At 44.0% G+C, this 16254-nt stretch overlaps 1 protein-coding gene across 6 annotated transcripts in view; it reads left to right on the forward strand.

Moving 5' to 3' along the window:
• PATJ (PATJ crumbs cell polarity complex component) overlaps positions 1–16254 on the forward strand; it is a 136608-nt gene that overhangs the window by 116866 nt on the left and 3488 nt on the right. For 2 of the 6 annotated variants that reach the window (XM_072343695.1, XM_072343696.1), the window contains exons 36-44: positions 1773–1966; positions 3991–4138; positions 4932–5018; positions 7565–7682; positions 9134–9174; positions 9446–9568; positions 10630–10734; positions 13717–13820; positions 15355–15478. In XM_072343695.1, coding sequence (XP_072199796.1) covers positions 1773–1966; positions 3991–4138; positions 4932–5018; positions 7565–7682; positions 9134–9174; positions 9446–9568; positions 10630–10734; positions 13717–13820; positions 15355–15478 — 1044 coding nt within the window. The remainder of the gene's footprint in view (positions 1–1772; positions 1967–3990; positions 4139–4931; positions 5019–7564; positions 7683–9133; positions 9175–9445; positions 9569–10629; positions 10735–13716; positions 13821–15354; positions 15479–16254) is intronic. The other 4 variants (XM_072343697.1, XM_072343700.1, XM_072343698.1 and 1 more) reach the window with 3 other exon arrangements.

A 16254-nucleotide genomic window follows, 5' to 3' on the forward strand; every position in this document is an offset into this window, starting at 1 on the left:
ACCCTGACATGTTTGTGCTTCCTTACATATCCATAAAAACTGAAGGCACCAACTGAGAGCTCGTTAAACATAATTGAACAAGGTGGCTCTCGAACAACATGGATCAGCTGCCGCGTCTGATTGCTTGGCACAGCTCAGCATTCTGCTCCCACACCAAGGCCTGGCTGCAGCTCCCGCACAGGCACCACAGTGCTGAGCCTGGCTCTGCCTTCAGCCAGCAGGCTGAGCTGGGAAGGGGTTAAGAACGAGGGGCTGCTCTGCACATGAAGCTTGCGTCAGGCAGCGGTCGGCGCAGCTGCTTGCAGTGTCTCGCTGTCAGCTCAGGACAAATTCCCAGCATGGCCATTAAGGCGTTAGTGCGTAGGGTTAGAAAAATAGCAAGGGGTACTTGGGGAGCCGTCTTTACAGCTCTTGCACTGCAAATATTTTTTTTAGCGTTCGGGCTGAATGTTGTTTTCATTTTATAAATAACTGCGCATTAGCAGAGCACGATAATTAGGCAGGGGATAAAAACGGGGAAGGTTAATTAATTCTTCACTGGCCAAACAGGAAAGTGCTAATGTTTGTGTGCCGTAATATTGTTATTATTTCAGCTTTTAAAAGCTGTACTAATGAAGCAGAAGGATGACTGAATTAGTTTCAGATTAGTGTGTAAGGCACACATAGATGCCTGTGTCAGGAAAATAATACTGATGTGTACTGAGTTAGTACAAAAGAACGTAATGACAACGGACAGGTTTAATTCCCTTCATGTAAAATTAAGTTAAAATGGTTATAACTTGGCATACTTAGAGATACAGAGAAGTATTTTCCTTGCCTTAAAATCGATTCTGTTGTGTAAATGCATTGAGAGTGCATTGTTTAACCAGCTGCAGCCCATGCTAATTCCTACAACATCCAAACATTGGTAGGTGTTGTACTGAGAAATGTGTGCTTTAGTGGGGACATATTGGTGGCAGGTGGATGGTTGGACTGGGTGATCTTGGAGCTCCTTTCCAACCCTGGGGGTGCGATGATTCTGTGGATTCTAACCAGACCTGGAAAATGAAATGGATATTTTTTTTTTGTATTGACAGAGAAAAGATGGTTTTGTCAACAGGATATGGGCAAACCCTTTAAGGGGTATCCTAGCGTGAGGCTTGGCAAAGTTAAGAGATTAGATTTCAAGCTGCAATAGGTTTTTTTTTCTGGTACTTTAGCATTCAGCAGAACTTCTTGTTCCATCTGATAATACCAAAATGTTGTCAGGTTACTGTAGGAGAAATGTAATCTAGTGCTCCAAGAGTGGTCTTGTGTGCCACCTATTGGAACAAAGCAAAATCACCATCCAGTGTGTCCTGCCTGGGCTTCACTATGGCCATTGCTAATGACCCTGGTTCCTTGTGCCCCTAAGCTGTATGGTGTGACCTAGCAAGGGGTTGGAACTTCAGCACTGTTGCCTGAAAGGAAGGGAAGGCTGCAGAGCTACAGGAGGACCAAAGGGAGCACGTCCTGCTTCATCTGTTTATAAAGTTGTAAGTGCACATTGAGGCTCCAGCACTTAGAAAGCAGCATGGAACCCCCACAAAGCTTTCGGATCCAAAATATCTTGCTGGTTTGGATTTAATCTAGACATCGGCAGAATGCACACCATCTCATTCAGTAGATCAGAGCACTAAACCAGAGTGCCAAGAGGTGTCGGTTTGACACATTTTTCCTGTCACATGAGGGTAGGATGTGATGAAAGGATCGTTCGTATGCGTCGTTAGGAAAGAAAACTCTGATTGTTTCAGGTGAACGGGATCGATCTGCGGAATGCCAGCCACGAAGAAGCCATCACTGCGCTGAGACAGACGCCTCAGAAGGTGCAGTTGGTTGTTTATAGAGATGAAGCTCATTACAAAGATGAAGAAAACTTAGAGATTTTCCATGTAGATATTCAGAAGAAAACAGGCCGAGGACTGGGGCTCAGCATAGCTGGAAAGCGGTAAGAGCATCTCTGATCAGAATGCACTGCAAACAAGAAGTACCTTGCTTTTTGCTGTATGAACAGCTGTAGCCATTAAGTGGAATGTGAAATAAAGGAAGTCCTCAAGCAAAAAGATTGCACATCTGAGTACCTTCAAGGATGTTGTGGGGTTGTGATACTGGCTTCTCTATTACAGCCAAAGCAGAGCTATGTAACAAAGGCTGCTGTTCCCTCTGGAAAGCTCCCAGTTTGCAGCATCATGTCCCTCTTTATCATAGAATCATAGAATGGCCTGGGTTGCAAAGGACCACAGTGACCATGTAGCTCCAACCCCCTGATAAGTGTAGGGCTGCCAACCAGCAGCCCAGGCTGCCCAGAGCCACATCCAGCCTGGCCTTGAATGCCTGCAGGGATGGGGCATCCACAGCCTCCTTGGGCAACCTGTTCCAGTGCGTCACTGTTCACTTGTGAATGAGTGAGGCTGAGAGAGCACATGCAGAACTGGTAGCTTAATGTTCTGCTGGCTTAAATGTAGTATTGGCTGAGGCTGGAGCCCTAACCATGGCAGTCCTGATTTCAGCATGGGGAAAAAACACCTCTTTGTTTCCAAATACTGGGATATGCCTTTGAAAATGGATTTGTTAGTTAGATCTATATATCATACTCTGTTTTGAAGAGACCAGTTTTAGTGGAGAATAGGAGCCTGGTAAAGAGAGAGACCCCATCCCTGTCAGCCATGTGAGTGACTATACAGCACTAGAGACAGGGGTTCTGTGAATAAAGAGCAGAATCCAAGATAGTGTGGAGGGTAACAGCTGCTTAATAAAATGTGACTTTGTGCTGATGTATTTCTAAACCATTGCTATTAGATCATTCGAGCTAGAGCACTGATAGATTTAATCTTTCATTGCTAGAAGAGATTTACAGCATGACACAGGCAAGCACTCATTCAGTGCTGGTGCATGCAGATCTTATAGTTGCTCTTCTGTATTGCCAAAAAAATCCTATTTTCTTAATTACAAATCATCGTGGCATTATCCGGACTGTGGCTGGTCAGTAAAGTTCCTGCAGCACTTTGGGGTTTTGTTTTATTGGGGATTTTTTTTTTTTTCCAAGAATGGTGATGCTTAACCCAGGTGCTGTGAGCAGATTGTGGGCTGGGTAATTAATTTAGTTTATGTAAATTACCCTACAGATGGTAATCGCAATCTCCGGCCCTCCCTTGATTGCTTCTGCACAAAACTTGCAGTGCTGTTGCTAACAACTGCTTGGCATGTATTGGTTTCCACCTTAGAGGTAACCTAATTTCCTTAGTCCATCCAGCAAGAGCCAGGTATCAGCCAGCAAAGCATTGTGTCCTGCTGCACACAGGATGCCAAAGGCCAGCCCCATGCCTTGCAGCCTGCACCAGCTCATCCATAGCAAGCCCTGGTAGCTGGGGCTGGGCACAGAGGGGTCCTGCGGTGTGGGCAGGGGAGTCGTGATGTGGGGGCTGCAGCTCATAAATCTGCTGTGCCCCCCAGCTGTGCTCACAAGCCTCGCTGCAGGCAGACAGCCGCAGGGTTGGATTTTCTGCTGCATAACTCGTGTGCAAACTGTAAAAGTCTTTTCTGCAGGCTTCTCTGTTTGGGGCCTCCAAGCTTTTAGAGAAGAAACCAAGCTGAACCTTTAGGGGGAATGTAAAAATATATACATTTCTAGGGCTGCGTAATTCAGATCAGGCACATCAAGGGATGGTTTAACTCCATCTTAGACTGATCCTTGGCTTTTTATTTGTACGAGTGGTATTTTTCATGAATCTTTATGGATGGGATGGTCAGAACTAACAGATCAAGGGGAAAGACAGCATAAAACGTAGCAAAACATGCCTTGATTTTAAAGCTCATAGATTTTCCTACACTCAGATGGTTGAATGGGGTGTAAAACTCGTTCTTCCTCTGCTCACAGGTTTCTTTTTATGTGTCTTATATGCAAGTAATCTAAATTGGTCTCCCAAAGAATATTGGATTGTGTAATTAGCCATATGCTTCTTGCATTGTTAGAAATGGAAGTGGAGTGTTTATCTCTGACATTGTTAAAGGAGGAGCTGCAGACCTAGATGGAAGATTAATTCAAGGAGATCAGATTTTGTCTGTTAATGGAGAGGATATGAGAAATGCCTCACAAGAGACTGTTGCTACTACACTTAAGGTGAGTACATAATACATTTTAAGAGATGGGATTGCAGTTACTGATGCCGTGCGAGGTAATTATCCTGAAGTGCTATTTGTGCATACCCAGGACAGCTCAGACTGATTACAAAGACAGGAATTTCATCTGAAATTACTGCGTGAGATCCATTCGGCATCACTTCTTCTTGTATATTTAGAAGTGAAATGGTATGAAATGAGGAAACAAAGAGATGTAGCATTTATTTGATTTGAAAATGCAACTGTGAACTTCACATGCTAGAAAAATATTTTGAAACCTGAGAAGCATACAAATCAGAGCTGCCCTGAAGTAAAATGCTTTCGGCTTCACTGTACTAACCTGCAGCTATAAAACTGCAACTTAAATGCACTCCTACCATAGCATCTTTACAGGGGTGGTTTTATACTTAATACAACCTGGGAGAATTTTCCTTTCTCTATTAGAAAGCATGGGGCTGCTCTATGGGTCTGAGTGGGTGGAGAGGGCGCAGGATGCCCTGACCATGGGCACCTGTTGGCAGCTCCTCCATCAGGATCCCAGGGCTGTCAGCCTGTACTGAGGGTGAGAACAAGCAGAAACATTCATACTGACTGCAGCATTGAGGATAAACCTCAGTCCAGGGACAGGTACTTCTGATACACTCCAAATAGAAATATGAATATTTCAAACATTCAGTACATTGTGGTTTTCTTCATGGGTCTGTGATGCTGAATATGAACATAATTCTCTGCAGGAGAGCATGAAATATCCTATGTCGACTTAAATGCTATACGTTGTGGTTCTTTTTCCCAAGTGTGCCCAAGGCCTGGTGCATCTCGAGCTGGGGAGGCTGCGAGCTGGATCATGGCTGGCATCACGGAAGACATCCCAACACAGTCAGGTTAGTAACAAATTCATGTCGTGCGAAGGGCAAGGAACAGCAGCAGTGTGCAAAGGGTGTCCGTGAGGCTCTGCTCTTCCATAGACATTCACTGCTGAGAGCGTGGAACAAAATATTTTATCACTCAGCTGAAAAGAAAGTGTCGTGTTGTAATGCTGAATAAGTGGAATAATTGGTTAATGATTCTTTTGTTTGTTAGAGGAGGGTGTTTGTTTTTTTGCTGAGACATACCAAAAATGTGTGATATCTTCCTCCAACACCAACGCCCAGAAATTTTTTAGACTTGCAGAAAATGCGGAATGCCTTTTCTGCAGCTGTTTTGTCAATCAAAATGAGTTAATGAAACTGAACTGTATCTTTGCGTATCTTGGGGCAGAACCACACGAGAGCTGCTTTCCTCTCAAAGAAAACACAGAGCAATTTCCTGCTTCACTTGCTTTTTACCTGAAGCGAGGACAACAATTCGTTTTTCAATCAGTGCCGGGCTTTCCCCCTCTCCTCACTTCCCCTAATCCGCTCAGACATTGATACTATTAGTATTAAAGTCTACAGCGAGAGAAAGATGACTTGGAAAACTTCTTAAAATGGATTCTCCTGCTGAAGAACAGCTGCTTTGCCACCATATTGTAGCTGGGAATGTCCCAGAGACAGTCAAGCTGTGGCTCACAGCAGTGTAATTCCGTGGGGTATTTTGCCCCCTGTCTGTACGGGGGGGCATTTCTGATGGCCTCCTTCTGCACAGCGCACAGCTGGGATCAAAACGCTAAAAGAATGGCCTGGAAACAGCAAAAAGAAGCAATAGGAAGCTTAGGGACGTACGTTAAAGCAGGAATAACTTCAAGGAAAGAATAATCCTAGTAATCAAGTCAATGAGTGGAGCGCTTCCTTGGTTTCATCCATGAACAGCCCAAAAGTGTGCCAGATCCTGGTCACGTGGCATGGTTTCTTCACTTTATTAAAGCTGGTGGTGATCCAGTCTGCTGTCTGTGTGGGTGTGTGCCAGGAAGGGCTGAGGAGCTCACAGCCAGGTGTGCTAAGCCCAGCTTTAAAAGCGTGCCTAAATACCACTAGGGAAACATCAGCACTGCATGCAGCAGGCAAGGGAAGATGGAACAACAGAAGAAAATGAGAGTGATTGGAGTAAGTAAAGGCAACAATCATGATTATTATTTGGTATAGTTGTTGTACAAACAACAAGAGCAACGTAAACAAAAGGTGATGGTTAAAAGTTACTACATGCTGTTATGTAATGCTCAGAGATGAAGCAAGATGTGATAATATCTGCCGTGATTCTGGGTGGAAAGTAAGCTCGGAAAACAGAGTGGATGTTTCTCAGCAAAACGGTTCCAAGAGTTATAAAACTCTTGGCAGATAATATGGAGAATCAGCTTGAATGATTTGCACAACTGTGAGCAATGCTTCAGAGCCCGCTGGGCAAGAGCATCCCGAACTTTTGTCCTCACTTGGCTTTTTTTCTGGTCCGTTGCATACCTTTAACAGCAGAAACATAAGGCTCGTGGTGCAGGACAGTGATTTCTTTCACGCTCTTTGCAAATTGTGTTAACTGACCCATGAATCGGGAACGAGACGTGGAAATTGTGCTCTGCCTGTTGTTCGTCACTGACAGCTGCACGCTGGTCAGTTGGGATGAATGCTGCCAGGGCTTTTGATTCGCCGCCTAATGCATTTAAAGGGAGAGCTCGGCTCTTTGTTTTGTGTCTGGTTTTGGTGAAACCTGTTGTTCAGATGCATTTCCTAAATTGATAATGATGTTTCCTCTGAGGGGCAGTCTGAAGATAAGGCCAGAGAAGGAAAAATAGTGCTGGAAATGAATGGCACAGAACTGAGAGCGCACACAAGCAGCTGCCCAGCAGGTTGTGCCTCCTGTTGGCTATAAGACACGAGCGTCTTGTCCTGCACCTGGGCTGCTTTTCTGGAAGCATCTCTGTCAAGTGAAAGGAGCAGGGCTAGTTCCAGGGCCTTCTAATCACACAAAATGTTCAGCTACAGTAGGAAAGCCTGTAGGTGACTGCATGGGAATCATCCCCGTTGTCTGAGAGGAGCTGCCAGGTCTCCTGCCTGGTGTACACTTAGCTAACAGTGAAGTGTCTGTGGGTCCGTCATGGCAAAGATGCCCACAGCGTTCATCCTGAGGTTTGGAGGCCAGCTGGCAATAAGCACTGCAGGAGGTTCATCCTGCTCCTTCGTGACCTCTGCGGCAAAGCACAGAATGGTTGAGGTTGGTCTGCAGGTCTTCTGGTCCAACCCAGAAAGCCTCCCAAAAACAGATCCAAACAATGTACACATCAGGTGTATATGCTGAAGCAAAGTCCAGTCCCATAGTACTGTGAACTGTTCTGCTCACATGCCCACAATGCAGGTAGGCTCCATCTCTGTAAATGAAGTTGGGGGTTTCTACTCGTGTGGCCAATGTGGTATTTCCAGCCTGGTTGCACAGAACACAGCTGCAGCCATATGTTGCAGGAGCTGGCTGGTATTTAATGTTTGGGTTTGACTCTCAGTTTCTGATTTGTGTTTAATTTCAGGTGAACCAACAGAGCACCCACAGTCACTTCCACCCCGCGCTCGCTCCAGTCCTCACTACCTTGCAGAACTTTGTCAGCACAAGAAGATCTTCAGCAGATGTGTCTCAGAGAAACTCAGGTATGAGCTGGACAGATCTGCTGCTTGTTGCTTGCACAGCTCCTTTATTTTTGTGCTGGTTTAATAGCAACATTGAATACCTGAGTCTGATTTTCCTGCGCAACCTCCCCAAAGACATACCACTGATGTTTTAAGACCTGTAACACTTTCCAGCACATGGCATTATTTTTACATCTAGTAGAAGAGTAATGGCTCCTCTATTTTAAATGCAGAATTCCTGCGCCCCGCTATTCCCCAGCGCCCTTGTTGGAGGCTTAGCACAGGCAAGGCTCTTGTATTAGAACGAGTTTTCTCAGGGAATAAAGCTGCCACCACTTCATTTATATCTTTATGCGCTCAAGAGCAACAAAAGGGTGTTTTGTAATGAGAAAGTCACAATGCCCAGATTGCAGTTCACACATTTAGCGTGTGCTGAATCTGCAACCTGCAGCAACTTGACGAGGAACTGTGCATTTGTGTGCTCTGACCCATGTCAGAGACCCATAGCAACCTGTGCTTGTGCCTGACCATGGGCAGAAGTCATTTCTTCTGGCCATTCACATGCACTCGAGAAGGCTTTTGGGGCAGCCATCCTTACGTGTTTTGGAAGGGCCCACACGTGCCTGCCCTGATGCAGCATTCCTGGGGCTGGGCTTCCTGCAGTGCTGGACCTTGTGTGTTCATCCTGTGTGCTCGTAGCAGGTATCAGCACAAGCAGTGTGTGCAGCGGTAGGAAATACTGCTATATGTTAATGGGAATCGTTAACTTCTGAAAGAGGCTAATGCTGCCTGCCTCATAAAAGGTTCTTAAGGTAGTTTAATTAAAGCTGGTACAATTAGGGATTATTATAGCAGAGCCCAGAACTACACCATAAGCTTTTAGGCTGTTTAGTCCCAGTTCAAATGATTCCTTTCAGCATCTTTTTTTTCTTCTTTCTCTTTTTTATTTAATTTTTTTTCCCCCTGAATATTTTGAGCACTTCTAAATGTCCTGTGGCTAGATAGATGCCAGCCAGACTTCCTGGCTGTCTATTATTTACTAATACAGCACAAATTAGAACAGGAAATCAATGGAACCTCCACAGTCTGCTTGTCCTACCCTTTGTGGCGGAGACACTGTGATTTATGAATAATAAGGCAATCTTTAATTGAGTGAAATGCACAATAGGGCTTTTCTTGAGGCCGGCAGAGTGGTGCTATTCAATGGACTGTGGTGAGCGGCGGCTGTGCTACAAAGAGCATCACAGCAGCACCCGTCAGGCGGAGTGATTGCATCCGTATTCATCTCTGGGTGAAGCAGAAATCCCGTCCTTCTCACGTGAGCAGTGCTGCCTGATTTGGCACAGGAAGGCTCTGCTTCTGCTTGGTGATAACTCTGACTAGGCAGCAAGGGACCATTGTCACTTGACAGCGTTATCTCTTAATTATATTATCTCTTAATTACAGGAGCTAATTGTTTGTTTCTTTATTAGTAGGAGCAGATACGGGCCCAAGGACTGTGGAGATAACAAGGGTCAGTGAGTTATTTTCTATCAATTCAAAAAGCTGACACCTTAGACTGAAGTTGTTAATTTTTGTAGTGTTCCTTAGAAGTAAAATTGCATCATTTATGTTTGCAGTAGGCTCCTGAACGTATTCCTGTGTGCGTGGGGGTGCGTGTGCATGTCAGACCTATCTGTTATTTTCACCATGGCACATAAATCAAATGGATTATTATTCCTGTACCTTAAACGTTGGCCTCTCTTAGTGGCTCCAATCACAAATGCTTTTTTGCTTTGTTTTAGGGACCAAATGATGCTCTTGGTATCAGCATAGCAGGAGGGAAGGGGAGTCCATTGGGAGATATTCCCATCTTCATTGCTATGATTCAGGCCAGTGGTGTGGCAGCACGGACCCAAAGACTCAGAGTGAGTAGAAGTGTCCTCTCAGTGCCTTCTTTTCCATCTGCTGTGTGTCTCTCTCAGAGAAGGAGCCTCAGGCACTTCTGTATATCCCACAGACTACCCTGTCTCGCTTTTAAAACAAACTAACAAGCCCTGCCCACATCTTCCCCTTTTGACTTTATTGAAACTCGAGGCAGTCTCAGTGGTTGCCTACATGCAAGAGAAACGTTAAGGAAAAGAACATTTGTAAGTAGTCCTTGAGTCTGTCTGAGCAGAAAGAAATAAACTGGAAGATCTGCAGTGGGAGAAAGCAGCAACAAGCTGCCTAGAAACCACAGGCATTCTGGAGACTGCAGCCTGGGCTTCAGTTAGAGCTCAGGCAAGGCAGAAACCAGACCAGAGGTTGCTTGTTTGATGCCAAGGGCCTTATAAAGAATTGCAAACATAAAATAGTTGCATCAGATTCATGTGGATTTCTAGGAATGACCACAGTGATCATTTATCAGTTTGGGAGTTTCAGGGAGTAAGGAATACTGCAAGGAATTTATTATGCAGATGCACAGGAAAACTTTGGCCCGTGAGATTCACTATTGTGACCACTTCTATGTTCGTTCTCTGTCTCTAATGGAAATACATAATAGCACTAAGCATCAAGGTCGGGATCAGCTGATCAGTATAAAGAGAAGAAATAATGTTGGTTAATTAGGTTAATACCAGAAGTGTCTGCTTTCATCTTGTGCTTACATAATCTATGAGAATACGAACTCGTCTGCACATATCGACACCCATGAATCCTTTTTGGATGGGAGAAAAGCAGTCCATCTTACCCTATCTGTTTGCAAATGGAAACAATAAGATACAGCCCACCTTTGTCTCTCTGATCACATTGTTATTTAAAAGCAAATTCTGTGTTTTGCTCCCTCTGACGAATGGTAAATGATCGCTAGCAGTGTAGGATTCTCACAGAAACGATCTTGCAAGAGAGAAGCATGACTGTGCAGTGCCAAGTTCATGAGGAATTTTAAGCATTCTTAATTTTAATTTTCCTTAATGCTAGTAATTTTCCATTACTGTTGTACTTCTAGGTTGGAGATCGGATTGTCAGTCTTAATGGGCAACCTTTGGATGGGCTGTCTCATGCAGATGCTGTTAATCTACTAAAGAATGCTTATGGGAGCATTATCCTGCAGGTATGGTGATAAATGGAACATGCAGCTGCATGAGGGTAGATAAATGGCATTTGGGGAAAAAAAAACACCCTAAGCGTCACTGGCACAAGGCATCACAGGATTGCAGGGTGCTCGCTGATGGGAATTACACGGAATGAAAGCAAGAAATAATTTTCATTCAAAAAATTCTTTATTGCCACTTGTACAGGCTGCGAGCACCGGTATATAAAAGCGTAACAAAGAGAACAGAATAACTTGTTGCTACACGTGGTAAATCAACAAGCTTCCAAGTTTTTGTTGTTGTTTTTTTAACTTGAAGTTAGCTAAGAACAAGAAACTGTGTCTGTTATGTGTGCGTGCGTGCTACTGGACTGCGACCAAACTGTCTGCATTGCTGATTTTCTTGTTCTTGAAGGGGAGAAAAGGAAGGATGCTCACAGCAATCAGCAAAAATGATAGCATCGTCATTAACACGGTGCCATCTAAAACTGACTATCTACAATTCTATACATACATTCTATATATAGTCTACAATAACACTTGAGGGAGAAGAAGGGGTTTATCACTGCTGCACGTATATGCTTGCTGAAAGGAAGCCGTGTTCTGCCACTTGGGTTCTGATTGCTGCTTGCCAGCGTGTTCATCTTGAGTGTATTTTTATGTTTACGCAAAGAAACTGGAGAAATACATGCCAGGGAGAATTTAAGATGCCAAATTATTGTAACAACTGGAAAACAAGCTGAAGAGTAGAATCTACTGTAATTTTATCATCGCAGCATGTTGGGTTTGAACGCATCTTGAGGGATTGTCTCAGGCTTCTTGCTTTCATTACAACATAAATGTGGCTATAAAAAAAACAGAAAAAAGTGAGAGAAAAAACAAACAAAGAAAGAAAAATGGAATGATAATAAACTTAGACTGCTTATTCTTTGTCTGTCCGTGAACTGCTGACCTGGTAAGTGATGAGCCAGTTCCAGAGCAGATGGTGTATTTGTGTAGTCCCATTGAAGTCAAAGGAACTACCCAGATATACACCAGCTGAGGATTTTCTGTTAAATTATAGTTATCATATTGTTACTAACGTTGAGTAATTTCACTTTTCATGTCAACAGTATTCCCTGAATAGAAAATGAAAGCTTGCAGCGGAACCCAAAATTGCTCATCTTGAAAGCTGTAATACAGCGTATTCCACCTCATCATGTATTTAAAAATATTCCTGATGAAGCACGCTGTCAGTTGTTCGCTCACATAAACAAAGAGGTTGTTCTGGAAACGTCTTGGCTTTTGTCAGCTGACAGTTTTTCTTCCACGTTTTTGCCGTCTAGCTCAAAATGTGTTGAATACTTTTACAGATGATACCGCTCTTTTCTCTGATAGAATGGGGTCTGTTTTCCTCTGTCAAAAATCGGTGACGGGAGGCTGTATTTTAACAGCAGCAGTAGAGTAGTGCAGCAGCCGTGCTGTAAGTAGGATGCTATGTTTGCACCATGTGCCAACTGCAGGTACTTCTCAATTGCCGGGCGGCTTTTCGATGAGCACAATCTAAATGGAATAATCCTATCAATGCGATAATCGTGACTGATGTGTCATTAAGTAATTCTATTTATTATCAGGTTAGACCACTTCATGGCAAACTGCTTTGAAAGGTCAGATAATTGCGTTCAGTGGTGTGGAAAGGCTTATTATGGGTACGTCCTGGGAAGGATGGTAAAGGAGTTTGCAAATGCTGTTTGCAAATGGGAGATTAGGGTCTCAGGGGAACAATCATCCCTTCCGGCTGTTTTGATGCTTTGGTTTAATTTAATTTCTTTTCGGCAGGTGTAGTAATGAGATAAGGGGAGTTGTTTTTTTACAAGGTTGTTGAACTCTGATACGTTCTTACTGCCAACTGAAGATTTTTTGAATATAGATTTATTTTACCCTGTTTTATTTAACAACAAAATACGACAAATACTGGCTGGCACTCTTTCCCCTACTGCGTCGGGAAGGAAAGCTTCAGTGCCTCTGCTGCCTGAGCCAGGTGCAGCCGCCTCCTCCATGGGACCCCATCACTGAACCTGAGACCTGGGATGCGAAATTTGCACGAGTGCTAAGCTTTATTCCTAGACAACGCTACCACCCTCTCTAGGCTCCAAGTGATTAGAAAGGCAGAAACGGTATCGGGGAGGAATTGTGAGCATTCATTTAGAACGGGGGATTTATGAAATGTGGGCTTTTTTTGTTGTTGTTTAAGAAAGGTGTGTTTCCCTTTAGCTCTGATCCCAGCAAGGAATGGAAAAAGCACGTGTTAATTTTGATAAAATAAGGCCGCAGATAGCTAGAGGACGTACTGAAAAGGAACTTAGTGGGTATTTGTCACTGTCACTGAGCCAAGCTCCTGTACAATAGACATCAAGCAGAGATGAGTATCGAGTAGCTCGTCAGATGTAGATGGAGTTATGGGATAACGGCTGCAGGCAGTCCTTAGCTAATTGTCCTTCTAGCTGTGGAGACTTAAAATCCCAAATGCTTCTAAATGGTTTCCTCAAATGTTTTCCCGAAAAATCAAAGAATAGAAAATCAACTTACAGTGATAGGTTGGGAAAAAAAAGATCTGGAGTGGGTCTTCTTGCTGTCTTTCGTGAGTCCCATTGGTCCTGTGTTCTGCAAGCTATTTCCCAGTGGGGCTGAGCTCAATGAACAGCAGAACCCAGCCCTCAGTGTTCAGGTCGCTGCCCTCAGTACATCCGCAGCTAGTTTTGTATCCTCCTGCTCAGCACCTGAGTCCTAGTTCTGTAAATGCAATAGAAAGCTACAGAGCAGAGTCAGTGTTTGACCCACAGGTAGATGGGTTAGTTACTAATAGTCATTTTTAACACTATTACTTGAAAGCGTTGAAGTAGTAGGAAGTATGAGAGTATAGGACTTGTTTGAAATCTGATATTAGCTGTTTTCCATGTAATTATCTAAGTGTTTTAGCATTAAGTGAGCATGCACAGTACTTCATTGCCTTCTCCTGTTCAGGTCGTGGCCGATACCAACATCAGTGCCATCGCTACCCAACTGGAGAGCATGTCTGCAGGATGTAACGTCAACTCTTCTTCTGAGCGTGCTTCTGAAGATCCCGAGTAAGTTTGTATTAGTGTGTAACAGATACATTTCTATGCCCCATGCGAGGGAAAAGCCTAGGGTGGTGAAGGAGGCCTCCTCCCGTTCCTTTTCTCTCTCATTTACATCGCCTTTAAAATGGTAACTGTGACGTTCTCCAACCTGATCACAGATCTGTGTCCGTCTTTACCTGGTAACAAATACTGATTGTCTAAATAAGGACGAAATGTATTTCCAAACACTTGCCTTATCTTATCTTTCCTAACGCGTTATGCTGACGTGATAGTTCTGCCCTTGTCTGTTGGCTTCCTCCTTGGTCATCAGCAGACCAAGAGAAGAGGTATTAAAATCAAACATGGTAACAGACTAATCTTTCAAAACACGTCCAAGGACTTTCTTTGTTTTTTGAACCTTTTCAGCTTTATGATTCTGGAAAGTCATTTATTTTTTCCTACCTGTAGCACCTCTGTATGTAACAGAACTTAGAGACAGCCCTCCATGGCCGTGCATCATTCTCCATCATGTGCTTTTAAGGGCAGCTCACAGCATTCCGGTTGTCATTTAGAAATTCATTTGGTTCCTTAGCTTCATCCTGTCCTTCATTTTCATTCTTTGATTCATTATATTTATTTTAAGATTCTGAGATGCAAGTGACTGCCCCATCTCAGGGATGAGCGTAGAGGTTGAGCTGTTTATGCTGCATTCGCTAGTCTTACAGTGTGAGATACTGTTTTTATTGCTGCCCTCAAAGGAGAATTACTCCTTTCACAGAAGGATGTGTATTCTCTTCCCGTATCAAAATAGTAAGGAGATCTGAATTTGAAAATATGAAGTAGAATTAAGCAGGTATATGCGTCCAAAGGAAGCTGCTAGATATGAGTCACCATGGGCTGTGTCTTAATTAGGAAGACACCAAACAGCTTTAGTCCAGAATAATTCTCTCTACGTGTATAGAAATGCCTGTTTCAGACTTGAGGTGGATAAACGATAGGTTCCACCAGAGCTCTTCCTCCACTCGCTGAGTGAGGGGCTCTGGAATAGCTGGGGCTGCAAGGTACAGGGATGTGGGTGGGATGCAGGTTGTTAGGAACAGCCCAAAGAGCTTATGACAGAGCTGAGACTGTAAAGACAAGCGCTCCTGGCTGCATGCTGTCTGACAGATTCATTTCAGTGAAGTCACAAAATAAAGTTACGCTGTGAGGAAGCTGTTGCAGTGACCACTTACTGGGACAAAGGATGACAGCTTGGCCTGTAAGACTGCAAACTCTCCTTTAAGTAAGTGCAGATTAGAGGAGCAGCACTCCTGCATCAGAGAGAAGTGCTCTTGCTGAGCTCTTTATAAAGAAGTATCTTCAAAGGGAGGAGCTGAAGGATGTGGAACAGCTTGTGAGCTCTGGGCTGTTCAGGAGCATGTTTCAGCAGCAGGACAGGAATCGTGCTTAGTGACTGCATGAGAAAGTCTTGATAGATAAATCTCTCTGTTAAGTGTTCCTTCTGCAGGAAGTCCCGACAGACAGACCGTGTTATTCTAAGTGATATTTATTGTGTTTTCAGAGCACCTCAGCCTAAGATTATTACTTTGGAGAAAGGCTCTGATGGACTGGGATTTAGTATTGTGGGGGGGTATGGAAGTCCCCATGGAGACCTGCCCATTTATGTCAAGACTATATTTGCCAAGGTATCTTTGTGTGTTGTTTTTTTTTTCTCCCTTTTTCTTTATTAATAATCTTTAAAATGTCTGTCACCCAAGCTAAATCTTATGTGGAATCTAAAGGAAAATGAACTGTCTAGTAGGTACATGGATGTGAGCAGACCCAGAATGCACAGCTGGCTTCTTGGTTTATATTTCACAGCACTGATGGCTGAAACAAGACACTTCACCTCAGCAAAATTGTTTTGTGTCCTTTGGAAACTTGTTTTTATACATTAAAGCTGCCTTATGAATATTTTATATCTGCAAATCTCAGTGTCTTCCCAGAAGCATGGAGGCATCATTTTTCTCACTGTACACGGCTGGAGACAGTTGCAGAGATACTGTATCCTTGTGGCCAAGCTTCAGTTGCAAAGCCCTGTGCCCAGATGGTCACCTCAATGAGAAAAGCCACTGAAAGAAGGAAACGCCACCCCATGTGGCTTGTTGATGAATTGGCTTCCACATCAGTCCTGGCTTTAGTTATCCTCCCTCGCTTCCAGCTCCGTGCTCATGCTCTCCCTGGGTACTGCCCTCCCTGTGCTGTTTGCTTGCTGTCCCAGCTGGTCCCTGACCCTGAGCATCAGGGGAGGGCATGGGTCCCATGCTGAGGAACCAGCAAACACAGCACCGTGCAGCTGGGGCTGCTCTCTGCATGTGCCAGCAAGATCTTTTCATGGAGTCATGTCTGGTGTAGTTCTGAAAACGGCCGGGGTGTGTGTGGGGGGGAACAGTAGGGATTAGGGAGAGTTAACATAAAGGAA

Source organism: Excalfactoria chinensis, chromosome 8 (genome assembly GCF_039878825.1).
Source record: "Excalfactoria chinensis isolate bCotChi1 chromosome 8, bCotChi1.hap2, whole genome shotgun sequence".
NCBI classification, from domain to species: domain Eukaryota; kingdom Metazoa; phylum Chordata; class Aves; order Galliformes; family Phasianidae; genus Excalfactoria; species Excalfactoria chinensis.